The sequence below is a fragment of the Leucoraja erinacea genome, chromosome 8, assembly GCF_028641065.1.
Source record: "Leucoraja erinacea ecotype New England chromosome 8, Leri_hhj_1, whole genome shotgun sequence".
Taxonomy (NCBI): domain Eukaryota; kingdom Metazoa; phylum Chordata; class Chondrichthyes; order Rajiformes; family Rajidae; genus Leucoraja; species Leucoraja erinaceus.
In genome coordinates this window covers 52,725,546-52,741,907 of record NC_073384.1, presented here as the reverse complement: position 1 = coordinate 52,741,907, position 16,362 = coordinate 52,725,546, and the positions used below count along the sequence as shown (strand labels likewise).

Sequence of the window (16,362 nt, the reverse complement as noted above, 5' to 3'; positions counted from 1 at the left end):
ACTTCTATCAGGTCTCTCCTCAGACTCTGATGCTCCTGAGAGAACAATCAAACTATGTTCAACCTCTCCTTGTCGCTAATTCATTCATTCTTAACACATCGCATGGCTATAATTTCTGAAGTCACTTCTCTTATGTCACATGATCTTTGCTGTCTTTTATTTTCTGCAATCTTCGCCAATCTGTGCCAACTTGTTCTATGTGCAAAAACTGCCAAACTTTGCAGTTGATGCCGACCTCCCTAAATGTCCTACGCTCTTTTAATCAGGACTCGTGTTAGATAATGAACCTTTCAATCTGACTAGATCCCAGGAAGGAAAAGAATGAAAATATACATGTGACCATGATGTTAAATTTCACCTTCACATGATTTTCAGCATCAACAGGATCTTCCGGTCACTAAACACATGCATATTTTTTGCACGCTCCTCAAATATTGCAAGCATAATTTCTCTGAACTTGCTTATGGATTTTTAAAAAATGTTAAAGCACAGGATGGTAATTGGAACTTAAGAACTAAAACACCATAGCATAGTTAGGGAGAGACTAAAAGAATGACAGCATTATGAACAATATTCAACCCCCATAAATGAATTAGCAGCATGAAAAAAACATGAATTGATTGGGGCAAGAGTGGGAAAAAATCAATTGTGGACTAAACCTGACTGCTTTTTCGAAGTCTGAGGTTACACACAACAAATAATCATTTTATGTACAAAAATACATTACAAGGATCTGGGCTGAAGATCCAGAGATAAGAATTCAAACAATATCATGCACGTTCAAATAATACAAAAACAGATGAAATTACAACTAACTTTCTTCCCCCTCCAGTTCAAATAAATCTGCAAGTCACTTCTATGGAAACATAGAAAAACAAGTGTAGGCCGATCGGCCCATTGAGCCAGCACTGCCATTCAGTATGATCATGGCTGATCATCTAAAATCAGTACCCTATTCCTGCTTTTTCCTCATGTCCCTTAATTCCTTTAGCCCTAAGAGCTAAATCTAACTCTCTCTTGAAAGATTGGGTTATTAGAACATGAGCATACAGGCATTAAAAAAAGTTTTATATCAATTAAAATATTCAGTAATTTATTTTTAGAAGGTAGCATTAGCAATGGTTCTAAGTGAAATTGTTGGAGATCTCTAAGAATAGCTGAATGCATCTACTTTGCAAATCATTGCTATCCTTGTGATGCTGCTGCCTCAATAATAATACTACTAAAATATCTTTGTTTATATCAAATATGTTATACAAATTCTGTTTATCCAAATTAAGGGGATATATGATTATGAGGTCGAATGGGATAAGTTGAAACTACTCCCCCTCCCCCAACCCCTACACACTCACCTGGCACCTAACGAAAATATTGCACAATGGAGGAGAACTTGGATGGGGAAGAAGAGAGAATGGGACATTGGAGTTATTATAGTGCTTTCTGTACTCAATAGTGGAGTCATGTGTGACATGCAGGCTTCAGTTGATCAAATCTACAACTCTGCTTTGAGCACAAGTTATTGCTGCATTGCCATTGGCTTTCATACGTTGATCCATCATACTTGTGAACTCTGCAGATGATTCAGGTGCTTTGAGCCACTCTGCCGTTCTTGTTGTCAAGCTGCTAACAGCATTGGTTCTGGTCACGAATAATTTCAAATTGCAGTAACTTTAACATAATCTGGTGTTTTTACAAATAAATAATAAGGTAACTCCCTACTAAAAACTAGGCACATCACCTTTCATTTTGATTAAGAGCGACAGCATAATATGGAGGAAGCTATTTGATTCCTGGTTCTTGAGGATGTCTTTCTCCCTGAAGAGCCACATAGAAAGAAGCAGAGACTGGAGGGAGAAGAAGACAGAGAAAAACTATTAGAACTGCAATTTCTCATCATCTTCAATACTTGGATTAAAAAGTTAAATATGTGTAATTAATCCTCAAAATACACTATATTCCAATATCAGCAAATAAATCACACACGTTCTAAAGTAAATATCGAGGAGAATATTCATGAAATAATTTCAAATTAAGTGGAAAATACCAGGCTACTAAAACGAAAATATTAAAATGTCAAGTCCAGTCAAAATGGTCAAGACTTGGAATTTTATTGACACAAGGCATCTTTATTAACACACTTCTGATTACTAGACATGGCGAAGCCCGCACCTTTCCATCATTGATTCCTTTATATCCTCCTCCATAACTCCATTTATAAAGTTCCACATATAACTGTTCAATTCCAACAGTGGAGTAATAGGATGCTTGAGCAATTTTAAAGATAGAAATTATGCCCAATAGTGTTATGTGTCATTAAACATTGTTTCACATTAGAACACTTAGAAATTTTAAGTTCCCATTTTTTCGCAGTACAATGACACACCTAGTATAGCCATTGCCTCACATTACCATTGACCCAAACTCTATCCTGATCTCAAGTGTTGCCTGGATGGAATTTGCAAGTTCACCCTGCAACTGCATGAGTTTCCTCTGAGTGCATCGGCTTCCTCATTCATCCCTACACATGCAGCTTAGTTGGTTAATTGGTCACTGTAAAATATCCCCTAGAGTAAGAGTGAGTAGTAGAATATTGGAGAGTTGATAATCTGGGGAGGGTAACAAAAATGGGATTAATGTAGGATTAGTATAAATCGGAGGCGGATGGTATATTTAATGGGCCAACAGCCTTTTTCTGTACTTGATTCACTATTTCATTTTGATTCGATGATATGCCCAACCATATTTTAGGTACATGCTCCAGGGATGTATCTCTTTCTTAAAATAAATTCCCAGTATTCCCACATCACAAACTGAAAGTTGGAGGCAATTGAATCAGCATATATACCAAATGAAGCTATACGGTTTATTTCTTAGCTGTGATCAGTATGTGACCACATCAGATTGATTTTTACTAAAAACGTACCAAAAATTGTTGAGGCCTCACTCCCGCTGACTCTAGCAATTGGCACATTTCCTCCACAGAGCATTTCCCACATAGACATTTCCAGAAAAAGAAATTGCCTGCAATGTAATGGGAAATGTGGAAGACCATTTAAATATCTTTTCATTCTGTTGCACTTTGTGGTGCAACTGAATCATCAGCTGAAAAAGGTTAATTTAGAAGTGTTAACAAGTGATAGTCCGTCATGGCCATTTTCCAATTTAACTATAGGGTTGTTCAACATTTAAATAATACTTACACTTGGTTACATCATGATTCATTAGAATATTTAACAAGTTTCACATTTAATGTTTGCGAATTTGTCATTTTCTCTTTTAGAACAATAATGTTTTGTACTAATTCACAAAAATATCTTCTACTTCATGCCCTTTTAATCAGTCTATCTAGCTTGTATCACCAATAATAATTGGATAGCAAATGGGAATAAAGGAAGATTCTACGTCACATAGCAAAGAAACAGACTTTTTAGCCATGTCAATGCTGGGCAACAAGCACTTATCCATACTCATCCCATTTTCTAGCACCTTGGCTCATAGCCTTCTATGCCATGATATTTTAGATGATCATTTAATTTCTAGCATCAGGTCACAAAGCGGTTTGAGTATTACAATTCTATTAGATAGACACAAAAAGCTGGAATAACTGAGCGGGTCAGACAGCATCTCTGGGGAAAAGGAATACGTGAGGAGGGTGGTGAATCTGTGAAATTCACTGCCACAGACGGCTATGAAGGAAAGGTCACTGGCATTTTTAAAACAGAGATTGAAAGGTTCTTGATTAGTAAGGGCGAAAGGATACAGAGAGAAGGGAAGAGAATAGGGTTGAGAGGGAAAAATAGATCAGCCATGTTCGAATGGTGTAGCACTCGATGGGCCTAATTTTACTCCAATGTGTTTTTGTTTACCACAAAAAATAACGTGAGTACTTACCCAAAGCAACATATTCTTCTTCATCTACTTTTTTTACATGAACCGTTTCTTTTTCGTATTCAAGAAAATCCAAGAACATTTGGATTGGAAGTTTACAATTTTCATCGTCCTCAAACTGAACTGTATTTTTGGTTTTTCCATGTCTATAATTATCCAGAAGTGTTTGTATTTTTGCAGATTCACTTTCCTCTAGTCTTAGCAAAGAAGCCAATTCCTTTACAAAAAGACCACAAAGGTGAAATGCATGTGATAAACACAATACAAAAAATCTATGGATTTTTAATATATAAACAAAATATACACAAGGAAAAGTACAATGTGGAAAGATATGTTAAAATCAAGGTGCAACCAAGATCTACCGTCTGTTCTAATTAATTAAACACAAGAGAATGCTCTTCTAAAAATACACTTTCCACTGGGGCAGAGGGGCAGCACATTGGCAAGCGGTAAGAGCTGCTGCCTTACAGTGCCAGCGCCAGAGACCTGGGTTCTTGAACTTGAATAACCTTTAATAATCCTTTACAGGAAATTACAGTGCCACAACAGCTTCAAGACAGACATAACACCACACATTTCCACAGATAGCTTCAATACTTAATAAGTTAAAATACAATGAATGAATACTAAAAAAAATCCAAAATTATTTTTGTGCATTATAAAACCTTATAGCAGCTGGTATACAAGACTTCCTATATCTCTCCGTTTTGCACATTGGTGCAATCAGTCTGACTGAGATTTGTCACTTTCAGGGCGTGCAGTGAGTGGGTTTGGTCGTTATTGAACCTAGTTTGTGGTTCTGGCCTCTGCCACCTGCTGGAGTTAGTTGCTCAGCCCCAACCACTAAGCCGGCCTTCCTGATCAGCTTGTCCAATCTGTTTTTGTCCGCAATGCGGGCGCCTTCTCCCCAACAGGCCACAGCAAAAAACAGAGCACTGGCCACCACTGAATGGTAGACACTGCACAGTAGGAGTTGGCAGTTATTAAATGACCTTAGCCTCCTTAAAAAATACAGTCGACTTTGTCCCTTCCTGTACACCGCCTCCATATGACTCTTCCAGTCCAGCTCACTGTCAAGCTGCACACCAAGGTACCTGTGGTTGGCGACCACCTCCACCTCAGTTCAATCACAGCCATGGGTCTATGTGGAGTTTGTACTTGCTTGCAGTGACCACGTGGGTTTTCTCAGGGTGCTCCGGTTTCATCCCACAATCCAAAGATGTATAGGTTTGTTGATTAATTGGTGCGTAGGATAGTGCTGGTGCACGGGGCGTTCACTGGTCGACACAAACTCAGAGGGATGAAGGGCCTGTTCACTCACTGTATCACTAAAGTCGATAGTCATCATCTATTCACATACCGAAAGTATTAATTACTCACATTATTGGTTTTGGCTCCATTCTGTTCCACATCTTCAGCGTTGAGCTTGTTTACACATGTATAAAGGTGAAGTAATTTCAGCTGGCTGAGGCAAAATTGCAACAATCCTTCATCCACACTTTCTGGATCTAATAAATGTACAAGGGGAAAAGTTGCACTCAATAAACATCAAGTAACAAAGCCAAATACTTTGTGGGTCATTTTTTTTCTTCTTTTTTACAACAAATAAAGAGTCCCTGGTACCCAAGTACCAACGTAACCAATACAAATCTGAGGTTCTATTCCTCTATAATAATCCAATAACTTCTGTTGCAGGAGCAATAGGCAATGTTGTTACCAGAGATAGACACAAAATGCTGGAGTAACTCAGTGGAACAGGCAGCACCCCTGGAGAGAGTGAATGGGTGACGTTTCGGGCCGAGACCCTTCTTCAGACAGGGTCTCGATCCAAAATGTCGCCCATTCCTTCTCTCCAGAGATGCTGCCTGTCCCGCTGAGTTACTCCAGCATTTTGTGTCTATCTTAGGTTTAAACCAGCATCTGCAGTTCCTTCCTACACACAATGTAATTACCAGTCTTTGGTATCCATTGGCTCTATCTATCAAATTGACTTCAAGAGAGTTTATTGTCATGTGTCCCAGATAGGACAATGAAATTCTTGCTTTGCTTCAGCACAACAGAATATAGTAGGCATGAATTCAGAACAGATTAGCGTGTCCATATACCATTACATAAATATATACATACATGAATAAATAAACAGATATGGTGCAAATAAACAGATAATGGTCTATTAATGTTCAGAGTTTTGTTTCAGTTGAGTTTAATAGCCTGATGGCTGTGGGGAAGTAGCTATTCCTGAACCTGGACGTTGCAGTCCTCAGGCTAATGTACCTTCTACCTGAAGGTAGCAGGGAGATGAATGTGAGGCCAGGATGGTGTGGGTCCTTGATGATACTGCCAGCCTTTTTGAGGCAGCGACTGTGATAGATCCCCTCGATGGTAGGGAGGTCAGAGCCGATGATGGACTGGGCAATGTTTACTACTTTTTGTAGTTTTTACCACTCCTGGGCACTCCAGACAATGATCAAAAGAAAAACATGTTGCATGTTATTCTCATAGTGGTTAAAGATACATCTATCCATTGCAATATTGGTAGGAAAAGCACAACAGTTCTCATGGAGATGAAGGCACACCCAAACCCATTTGCCATCTGTCCATACTAAGCTCATTATCCATCATGGTGTTTGATTTGGTTCCGATCCAGCAGTCAAAACTATGGTCAAGAGGCAATGTGGATCGTCAGAAGCAATAAAAGTGCATTACCCCACATTCCATAACCTCATATCCTGTCCAGTCCCTCAATCTACCACTAAGCCAGGGCTTAGCTTGTGTTCAATGAGGTGCCAACCTGGTGAAGCTGCAACAGGGGCTATTCCAAAAATAAGCAGAATGCTATAGTCATTGTTAGGCATTTCCACAACTAATGGATTCAATCATTTTCCTGCTATAAACAGATGTGAATAATGAAAGAATTAAACTAAAAAGGGCAAGCTTTCCCACATTCTACAATAATGGAGCTTAGTATGCGAGTGCAAAAGGCAAAGTTGAAGATTTTTCAACTATCTTGGACATTCCAATTTTCTTCCTGACCTCCTTGAGATCCTAGCATCAAAAAGAATCATTACCAATTCTAACTTGTAATAGTAAAATATAAATACAGTGAAAATTTCAGACCTCGACAAAATCGTAGACTCCAACAAAATCATGTGAACACCAATGATGCATGCTCCTGCCCAAACGGATTCAGTGCAGTAGTACCAATAGCACCTACCTGCCAATATATATTTGCTCATCCTACTGTGGGTAGGATGAGCAAATATCTATTCCATTTCATTACCATCTCAGTATATTCCTAATCAAAGTGACCAAAGGTATTGTCCATGGCTCAAGCAATATTCTAAAAGCTTATTTGGATTTCCTGTAGAACTACTAAGTTTGTGTTCTAAAAGCTTATTTGGATTTCCTGTAAGAACTACTAAGTTTCTAAGTACTAAGAACTACTAAGCTTGTGTGCCCATTGAACCACGATTCTTCCCAAAAATAACACATTCATGAGGAGAAAATCAATGCTTTTAAAATCATAGCAACATCAGATATAACGTGACATAAAGAAGTCCAAGTTAATAAGAATCATGGGGAAATCTCTCCATTAACTGAATTCATACACTGCAGAATGGAAGGTAATTGTGATCATGCCCTCATCTTCTACAACTGGAAGAATAAGCACACTATAACAACACCAGCAGCAAGTTGCTGACAAAATCAATCACATCTTGGCTGGGAAATATGTTGGCTTTGCGTCACCACCGTCTGGTCACCTCTGCCAAAGAGCAGTGTGGAAGTATCTTTCCCCCACAGACTGCAACAGTTCAAGGTTGTGAATATCAGGTTCTTTTGGGCAATAGTAGCTGACATTGCCAATGCAATCTACATCCTCTGGCATCTCTACCTCTGACCTTATTTATTATAATTTAAATTGTTCATAAAATACTTGTGATTCCTACTGCATTACCTTTTAATCTAAACAGACACACTTCATTGTCTTCTGAATGTTTTGAATTCTAATTGCTCTTCAGTCTAGAGTCAAGTATTTTGACATCTCAATATTAACAATTCTTACAATGCAATTATTTTTGCATTGAATAATGTTCTTTTATTTTTATGGTTCAAGAAATTTAACAAGTGGTATAACACCTACAGTGGCCTGAAATTATTATTTGCCATCAAATAAACTTTATAATACTCTGTAAATCAAAGATTAAAGCTCACTGCTAATCCTCGGATGATATGAAATTCACATTTATTTTGAGCGTTTTATCAAGCATTACATTTGAGAGTGTAAATAATTTGAGTCTATTTACATAAGCAGTCAGTGATGTTTAAAGAAAAATCGATGAAGAGCATAACTTGACAGAAAATTAAATATATTGAGCAGTATTGGAACTCCAATGTGATATTTGTTTTATGGGAAGGAACAATTAAACCATATCAAATACGGAGGGGATCAAGAGCAGGAAAGGAAATAGACAATACAAGCTGCTAATGGTTTCAATCATGTATCATAATAGAAATTAGATAAAATTAAGAATCTAAGCCTATTTGCCAAAAGACATGAAACTTGTTTAATAATAGTCAGGTGAACAACAAATATGTACTTAAAAAATGCCCCAACAGCATATACCAATATTATCGGAGACCAAAGAAAAATATTCCAAACCTATTTACTTACCACACTTTTACTTAAATTTGGACCTACCTTGGTTCATTAAGCTGTCCAACAGTGCTTGGATTAAATTTGTTAAGCAAGATAGTGAGATACTTTTACTTGCTAGTAGTTTTTCTAAAGCCTGTGTTTTAAAAAGAAAAGTTATTATGACCAGGGTAAAAAATTAAAAGAATACTTTTTATACAACAGTTTAATTACCTGTTTTTTCATAGTAGGATATTTAATATCAAGAAGATGCATCTTTATCTCAGTCTCCAAATTTTCTGGCAACATAAATACAGAATACCAAATTGTGAAATGAATGTAAACTATGATAAATGAACACAGAAAAAATATATAACAGTTGATTTGGGCCTTGATTCCCTCAACATTCATCCACACATGTAACAATACTGAGAATTAACATTTCAAAAGAACATATCAGGTATATGAGGAAAATAACAGTATCATTTGTTTGCAACAAATAATACATTCATGCAGTCGCTCCAGCAAATTGTTGGATTGCGGTATTGATTTTAGGAAGAGCTTGATCTTTTCCTAAAATAAATGGGCTTTTATGAATTTGCACATATAAAGGTAGTGTTAAAGCATCTTAATAATTACCTTCATGTCCTTGAATCTCACATGGAAATTTAGTTCTAGTCTGGTAACATTTGATCATTCTACAACCTTGGAACTCCAATTTACCACTTCTTTCTGAACAAATTATTAACAGTATTGTCATTGCAGTACAAATTGCTTTACAAATGAAAAGAAAGGATTTGATACCCACCAGGATTAGAGACTTTGGCCTTCAACAAAACAGTTAGACGCTTCAATAGATGCATATCCTTTGCTCTTTCACTTTTCTTATCACTAAGAAACAAAATAGGGTGTTTAAAAAATAAATTTAAGGTTACCAATTCATTAAAATCAAAAAGCCAGACAATTTGCATATTATTGTAGATATTTGCAAATAACCCATTGGGATATAATTTTGTCCAATAGACAATCCTGTTTCTTCAATAACGTTATTATTCACTAAATTTCAATCTTAAAATGTTGGAAACAAATAGTTAATATGTTTTATCTTGGTGTTCAATACTGCACAGGTAACCTACTTGATAGCCTAACTTATCAGCCACAGAACTTTAATACTTGTCAATAGGTGTTGTATAGACTTGTAACATTGCAGGTGTGGTATAGACTTGTAACATAGTAAGAATGAGGATACCAATCAGGAAAACTAAACAGCCTGCCGAATATGAAGGTCTTTAAAATTATGAGGTAGCTCAAGATTGTAGACAGAACAGTTGTTCCTACTTGGGTTCACAACTTGCAACTCAAAGTATGAAACCAAATTGGTTCATGACTTGCCACCTTTAAGTTACCATTGTTGATCTTTTTAACTATAGTTTTGATTTTTGTGCTTAATGATTTATGCAATTTCTGATGGTACTGCAAACAGTGCCCTCCATAATGTTTGGGACAAAGACCCATCATTTATTTATTTGCCTCTATACTCCACAATTTGAGATTTGTAATAGAAAAAACAATCACATGTGTTTAAAGTGCACAGATTTTATTAAAAAAGCCATTTTTATACATTTTGGTTTCATCATGTAGAAATTACAGCTGTGTTTATACAGTCTCCCTATTTCAGGGCACAATAATGTTTGGGACACATGGCTTCACAGGTGTTTGTAATTGCTCAGGTGTGTTTCATTGCCTCCTTAATGCAGGTATAAGAGAGGCCTCAGTTCCTAGTCTTTTCATCACCTTTGTAAACTTTTATTGCTGTTTATCATCACGAGGACCAAATTTGTGCCAATAAAAGTCAAAGCAGCCGTTATGAGACTGAGAAACAAGAATAAAACTGTTAGAGACATCAGCCAAACCTTAGGCTTACCAAAATTAAATGTTTGGAACATCATTAAGAAGAAAGAGAGCACTGGTGAGCTTATTAAGCGCAAAGGGACTGGCAGGCCAAGCACCTGTCCGGCAGATCAGAAACATTCTTCAGGAGTCAGGTGTGGATTTGTCAATGACCACTGTCCGCAGAAGACTTCATGAACAGAAATAGAGAGGTTACACTGCAAGATGCAAACCACTGGTTAGCTACAAAAATAGGATGGCCAGGTTACAGTTTGCAAAGAAGTACTTGAAAGAACAACCTCAGTTCTGGAAAAAAGGTCTTGTGGACAGATGAGATGAAGATTAACATATATCAGAGTGATGGCAAGAGCAAAGTATGGAGGAGATCCAAAGATCCCAAGATCCAAAGCATATCACCTCATCTGTAAAACACGGTGGTGGGGGTGTTATTGCCTGGGCTGCTGAAGGTGCTGGCTCACTTATCTTCATTGGTGATACAACTGCTGATGGTAGTAGCATAATGAATTCTGAAGTGTATAGACACATCCTATCTGCTCAAGTTCAAACAAATGCCTCAAAACTCATTGGCCAGCGGTTCATTCTACAGCACTACAATGATCCCAAACATACTGCTAAAGCAATAAAGGAGATTTTCAAAGCTAAAAAATAGTCAATTCTTGAGTGGCCAAGTCAATCACCCCATCTGAACCCAATTGAGCTGCCATGCTGAAGAGAAAACTGAAGGGGGCCAGCATAAACAAGCATGCTAAAGATGGCTGCAATACAGGCCTGGCAGAGCATCACCAGGGGAGATACCTAGCAACTGGTGATGTCCATGAATCGCAGACTTCAAGCAGTCATTGCATGCAAAGGATATGCAACTAAATAATAAACATGACTACTTTCATTTAAATGGCATTACTGTCCCAAACATTATGGTGCCCTGAAATGGGGGGGGGGGGGGGGGGGACTATGTATAAACATTGCTGTAATTTCTACTTGGTGAAACCAAAATGTATAAAAATACCCTTTAATAAAATTAGACAACGTGCACTTTAACCACATGTGATTTTTTTCTACTACAAATCTCAAATTGTGGCGTATAGACGCAAATAAATAAATGATGGGTCTTTGTCCCAAACATTATGGAGGACTGTATGAGAGATATTGGAATTATTCTTTAACTATTATCTCTGAAGGAAAAAATAAAATACCTAAGAGCAAGATGGAAGGGAACATTGATGGTTTTCACATTACCATCTACTGGATCAATTAGACAAATCTGGTAAGTTTGTGGTTGCCATCCCTGGCTGGTAACGTTATTTAACCCCATTATTTTGTATCCAGGATATAATAACCTGCAAAAGAGAATACTTTCAAGTCATAAAATATAGAAATGCTATACAGATAAAATACAGAATAAAAATTAACCATAACATTTTGCAATTAATAACCTTCCCTTATCTTCTACTTTCTGGTTATGCAAACAATAAAGAATTCCCCTTCTAATCCAAATCTATTGCTGGTGTATCATTCCTTAAACAGCGAGACCAGAACACCCATCTGCGCACAGCCTCCCTATACAATAAGACCATTATATTTCTACTGCATGCAAACCGTTTTTTAAGGCCAACATACAATCTGCTTTTCTTAATATTTGCCGTACCACAAGAGTTTCTGAACACCAACACCTTTCCATCTGTCAGTGGATAGAAAACACTTCGACTTCCCAGTTCAATGGAAATGGATGACCTCCTATTTTTCCACATTATGATCCTTCTGCAATCTGCCAGATTCTCATTTGTTCACTTAGCCTATTTAAAATATCCAAACCCTCTCTGCATCCACCTTACAGCCCACACTGTCAAATAGCTTTGTATTGTATTGTAATCAAACTTGGATTTATTACTTCCCCTCATCCAGATCATTGATAAGAATTGTGAACAGCCGAGTTCTGCACCAATCCTACTCCTCTCATCACAGGCTTCTTATCCGAAAATGTTATTACTCTGTTCTGTTTACCAGCCAACCCTCAACCCACACAAATATATTAACTCCAATATTGTGATCTAAAGGTAATCAATAATCTCTTGTATGGCACCCAAATGAAGACCTTCTACAAGTATAAAGTTAACTTTCGCTACCCAATCAAAATTCCCCTTTGATAAATACGTTGATATTGTCATATCTAATTACTTTGCAAGTTTCATGTTACCATTTTGTTAATAAATGCCGATAGACTATAATTTGAGAAGCGTACTTATTTAATGTGTCGCCTACAGTGCCCTCCAAATCCACAATGTTTGGGACAAAGTCCCATCATTTATTTATTTGCCTCTGTACTCCACAATTTGAGATTTGTAATAGAAAAACAATCACGTATTGTTAAAGTGCACATTGTCAGATTTTAATAAAGGCCATTTTTATACATTTTGGTTTCAGCATGTAGAATTACAGCAGTGTTTATACATAGTCCCCCCCATTTGTGGAGTACAGAGGCAAATAAATAAATGATGGGTCTTTGTCCCAAACATTATGGAGGGCACTGTATGTATGCCAGTTAAAATAGTGATATTCAAGAAACGTAAAATATTTGATTGGGTGGAACAGTCTGCAGTAATTTCAAATGACTATCAAGATATTTCACCAGCAATGCAGACGTTTTCAACAAAAAATATAAATCTTTTCGAGGGTTCAGAAGCATAAAAATATGTGTCCTCTGGATCATTGAAATCCACAGATTTAATGGCTAAAATTGGATTCACTTAGAAAATTTACCACTGAATACAACATGGGCATCAGGATGACAAAGCTGCCTCCTGCTGGAGAAATAGATCATCTGGAAAGGTCTAAACTATCACTTCACCTAAATCGGCAGATGAAAAGCCAACACAACAGAGTGCGATACTCTACAAGATTAAAGACCTGCAACTCTGGCAAGATGCTGACCCTTTCAGCCTGTAGGATAAGACCTGCATATTTCAACCTACAAGTGTTGAAATACGTTTGTCATAAAAGGTTTTTACGGAGTGGGGCGAACGACGACTGGAAATAGTTGGACACCTTGCTGGAGGCCTTGCTTGAGTGACTTTGAGCCCCACCACGGAGCCGTGGACATACCATAGGAGCCTGCGATCCCTTGCCTGGGATCGACGCTCCAACTGCGGCCTGCAGATTCCAACATCGAGGAGCTTGCAGGCTCGGGTAGAGACCAATGTCGGGAAGCTCCAAAGTCGCAGAAAGTTGGACTAAACTCAACCCAGGGTCCGATCACCCGGCGCGGGGAGCCGAGATCCCCCCAATGCGGGAGCTTGATCACCCCGATGCGGAGGGCCCAACTGCCGGCTACGAGAGCCAAGATCATCCTGTCAACGGAAGGCTCGAGGGCCCCAACCGTGGGAGGACAGAGAAGGGAAGAGATTGAACTTTTTTTCCGCCTTCCATCACAGTGAGGAATGTGGAGGATGCACTGTGGTGGATGTTTATGTTCAAATGCATTTTGTGTTTTGTTGTTTTATTGGTACGACTATGGCAAATTAAACTCCTCGTATGTTGCAAAACATACTTTGCTAATAAAGTATGATTATGATTATGATATGGTTAGGAAGAGTATTATTTTTCTCTCCCTTTAAAATGGAAATATATTCATGTTACTTTAACTTTAAGATGCAAAATGGGGACTCTGCTCCCTTCCATGGATTCAAATGCAGCAAAGATCTAACAGAAAATACAGTGACTTCAGACACCATTCAACAAACCTGCAATGTTTTCCAACATTGAATGCTCCAACTCTAGGGCCTTGCTGAGTGCTCCACACTTCTAGGATTCCTCTCCTTGGAGCATAGATAACTAGGAATTGAGCCACTCGTCTTAGACCTGTGGGACTGCTGAAGGGGGACACATTACTTTTCTCGATTTCTCTTTCATGAAGATCTTCTACCACTTGGATCCAGCCGACCTCTGCATCGCGATACCCTGGAGAACAGATTAGATTAAGGGGAGATCCAGCATGTACATTCAAACCTCCGAAGAATTTAAGCAGATAAATATTTTGCCATTTGGATGAAATATATGATTTTCCTGCCGAATACCAAGAGTGGCTTGGCAACCTTGCTATAGCCTCAACAGATGCAATGTCTTTGGGTCATAACCAAAAGTTTAAACAAGCATGATATCAACAGAAATGCTTTATTATACAATTTATCTCACACACCTCAAATTTGTACATAGAAGAAATGCAGATTATTCAAGAAAGGCGAATGTGCCTAATTAATTAGCATATTATCTCCGTTCAGTCAATATTTAAAGATATTGTTTGGAGTGTTGAATAATTGGAAATAAAAAGTTAAAAATTAAGTTAGCAAAGCACTAGGAATATTTGTAAAATTGGTTTCAAATGGATGTTATCCTCACCTTTCCACATGCGTATAGCGACTCCTCTTACTACATCGAGTAATGTGACACGGCCAAAATCATCTGTTACAGCTGCCAGTGTGTTACAAGGTGATAAACAAATATGTTCTCCACGCCGACGAGAATCGGGAATCCCAAACCTATAAAATGGTAAATGGAATAATCCATAAACTGGCCTTTCTATAAGTTGCAGCACTAGAGCCATTGCTATTTGTAAACGCAGTGGGAAAAATACTCAATTTCAAGTAAGTTTAAGGGCTGACCACACTAGATGTCATTAGACAGATAATATTGCAAGACAATACCACAAGACACATTAAGAACCTGTGGGCATTGCACAAGAACTGCAAAAATATTAATTTGAGTCAACAATCAAAGCTACAAGTAAAACAGAGAAACCTGAGATTTTCTGCAAGGATAAAAAGTGCCCAAGAAGCTATTTTAGATATCTCGAGGACAGCTGGTGGGAAGAAATAAACACAATAATGAAAGTTCATGCATATGTAAAACTGCTGCTCGCATCCGATCACAACAATGTCCAGGAGTTTGAACCAACGACAATGAATGTTCATCAATCTATTTCCAACAGCGGATCATGTCGAACTTAGAGATGGCTGTATCCCATGTTTCTACTGCCCTCATCCTTCTCGATTACACAAGATTAAGAGGGGGCTTTAGATACCGACAAGTTGCTTCAGTACAACTGCGTCGTGGAGGGAATGAATGTTGGTCGAAGGAATGCTAATCAAGTTCTCTTGACTGGTTCCTTCCTCTGCTCTAACAATTCTATGAAGAGAGGGAGAGACTGGGCACGTGCAAAAATCTTTGACGATAACAAGATGGGTTGACAAAACAATTAATAAAGAAAATGGATCCTGCACTTAATAATTGGAGGAGTAATGTACAAAAAGCCATGAATGTTTGCTGAACATATACAAAATAATAGCCAGCTCCAATGGACTATTGAGCCCAATTCCAGCAAGCATGATTAATAAAGAACACAAATGTACTGCATTAGATGTAAACATTTACGATAGAATACACAATACACAATATTAGAATACCTAGAATACTTTGAGGGACTAGGGATTGTTATTATGTGGGTAAACTGAAGATACAATGGTTATTTTCCTTATAGAAGGCTTAAAGGAGATTTAATTCACATGAAATGTTCCACTGGCTGCTGCAATAATAACTAGAGCATTATCTACTATTAATAACAGGTAGATAGATTGGTAAAAGCAGCTTTTAGTACACTGGTCTTTGTCAGAAAGGGTATTGAGTATGGAAGTTGCGATGTAATGTTAGACTTGTACAAAACATATTGGTGAGGCCACATTTAGTAACATAGAACATAGAAAAATAGGTGCAGGAGTAGGCCCTTCGAGCCAGCACCGCCATTCAATATGATCATGGCTGATCATCTAAAATCAGTACCCCGTTCCTGCTTTTTCCCCATATCCCTTGATTTCTTTAGCCCTAAGAACTAAATCTAACTCTCTCTTGAAAATGTAGAGTCTTGTGTTCTGTTGTGGTCA

General features: G+C 37.8%; 1 protein-coding gene across 1 annotated transcript in view; it reads right to left on the bottom strand.

Moving 5' to 3' along the window:
* Positions 1–16,362, bottom strand: part of rab3gap2 (RAB3 GTPase activating protein subunit 2 (non-catalytic)) — a 68,504-nt gene that overhangs the window by 26,754 nt on the left and 25,388 nt on the right. The window contains exons 13-22 of the mRNA XM_055639720.1: positions 14,825–14,964; positions 14,170–14,386; positions 11,626–11,769; positions 9,330–9,412; positions 8,756–8,820; positions 8,588–8,678; positions 5,269–5,396; positions 3,892–4,105; positions 2,924–3,021; positions 1,739–1,844 (exon numbers count right to left, since the gene is read on the bottom strand). Coding sequence (XP_055495695.1) covers positions 1,739–1,844; positions 2,924–3,021; positions 3,892–4,105; positions 5,269–5,396; positions 8,588–8,678; positions 8,756–8,820; positions 9,330–9,412; positions 11,626–11,769; positions 14,170–14,386; positions 14,825–14,964 — 1,286 coding nt within the window. The remainder of the gene's footprint in view (positions 1–1,738; positions 1,845–2,923; positions 3,022–3,891; positions 4,106–5,268; positions 5,397–8,587; positions 8,679–8,755; positions 8,821–9,329; positions 9,413–11,625; positions 11,770–14,169; positions 14,387–14,824; positions 14,965–16,362) is intronic.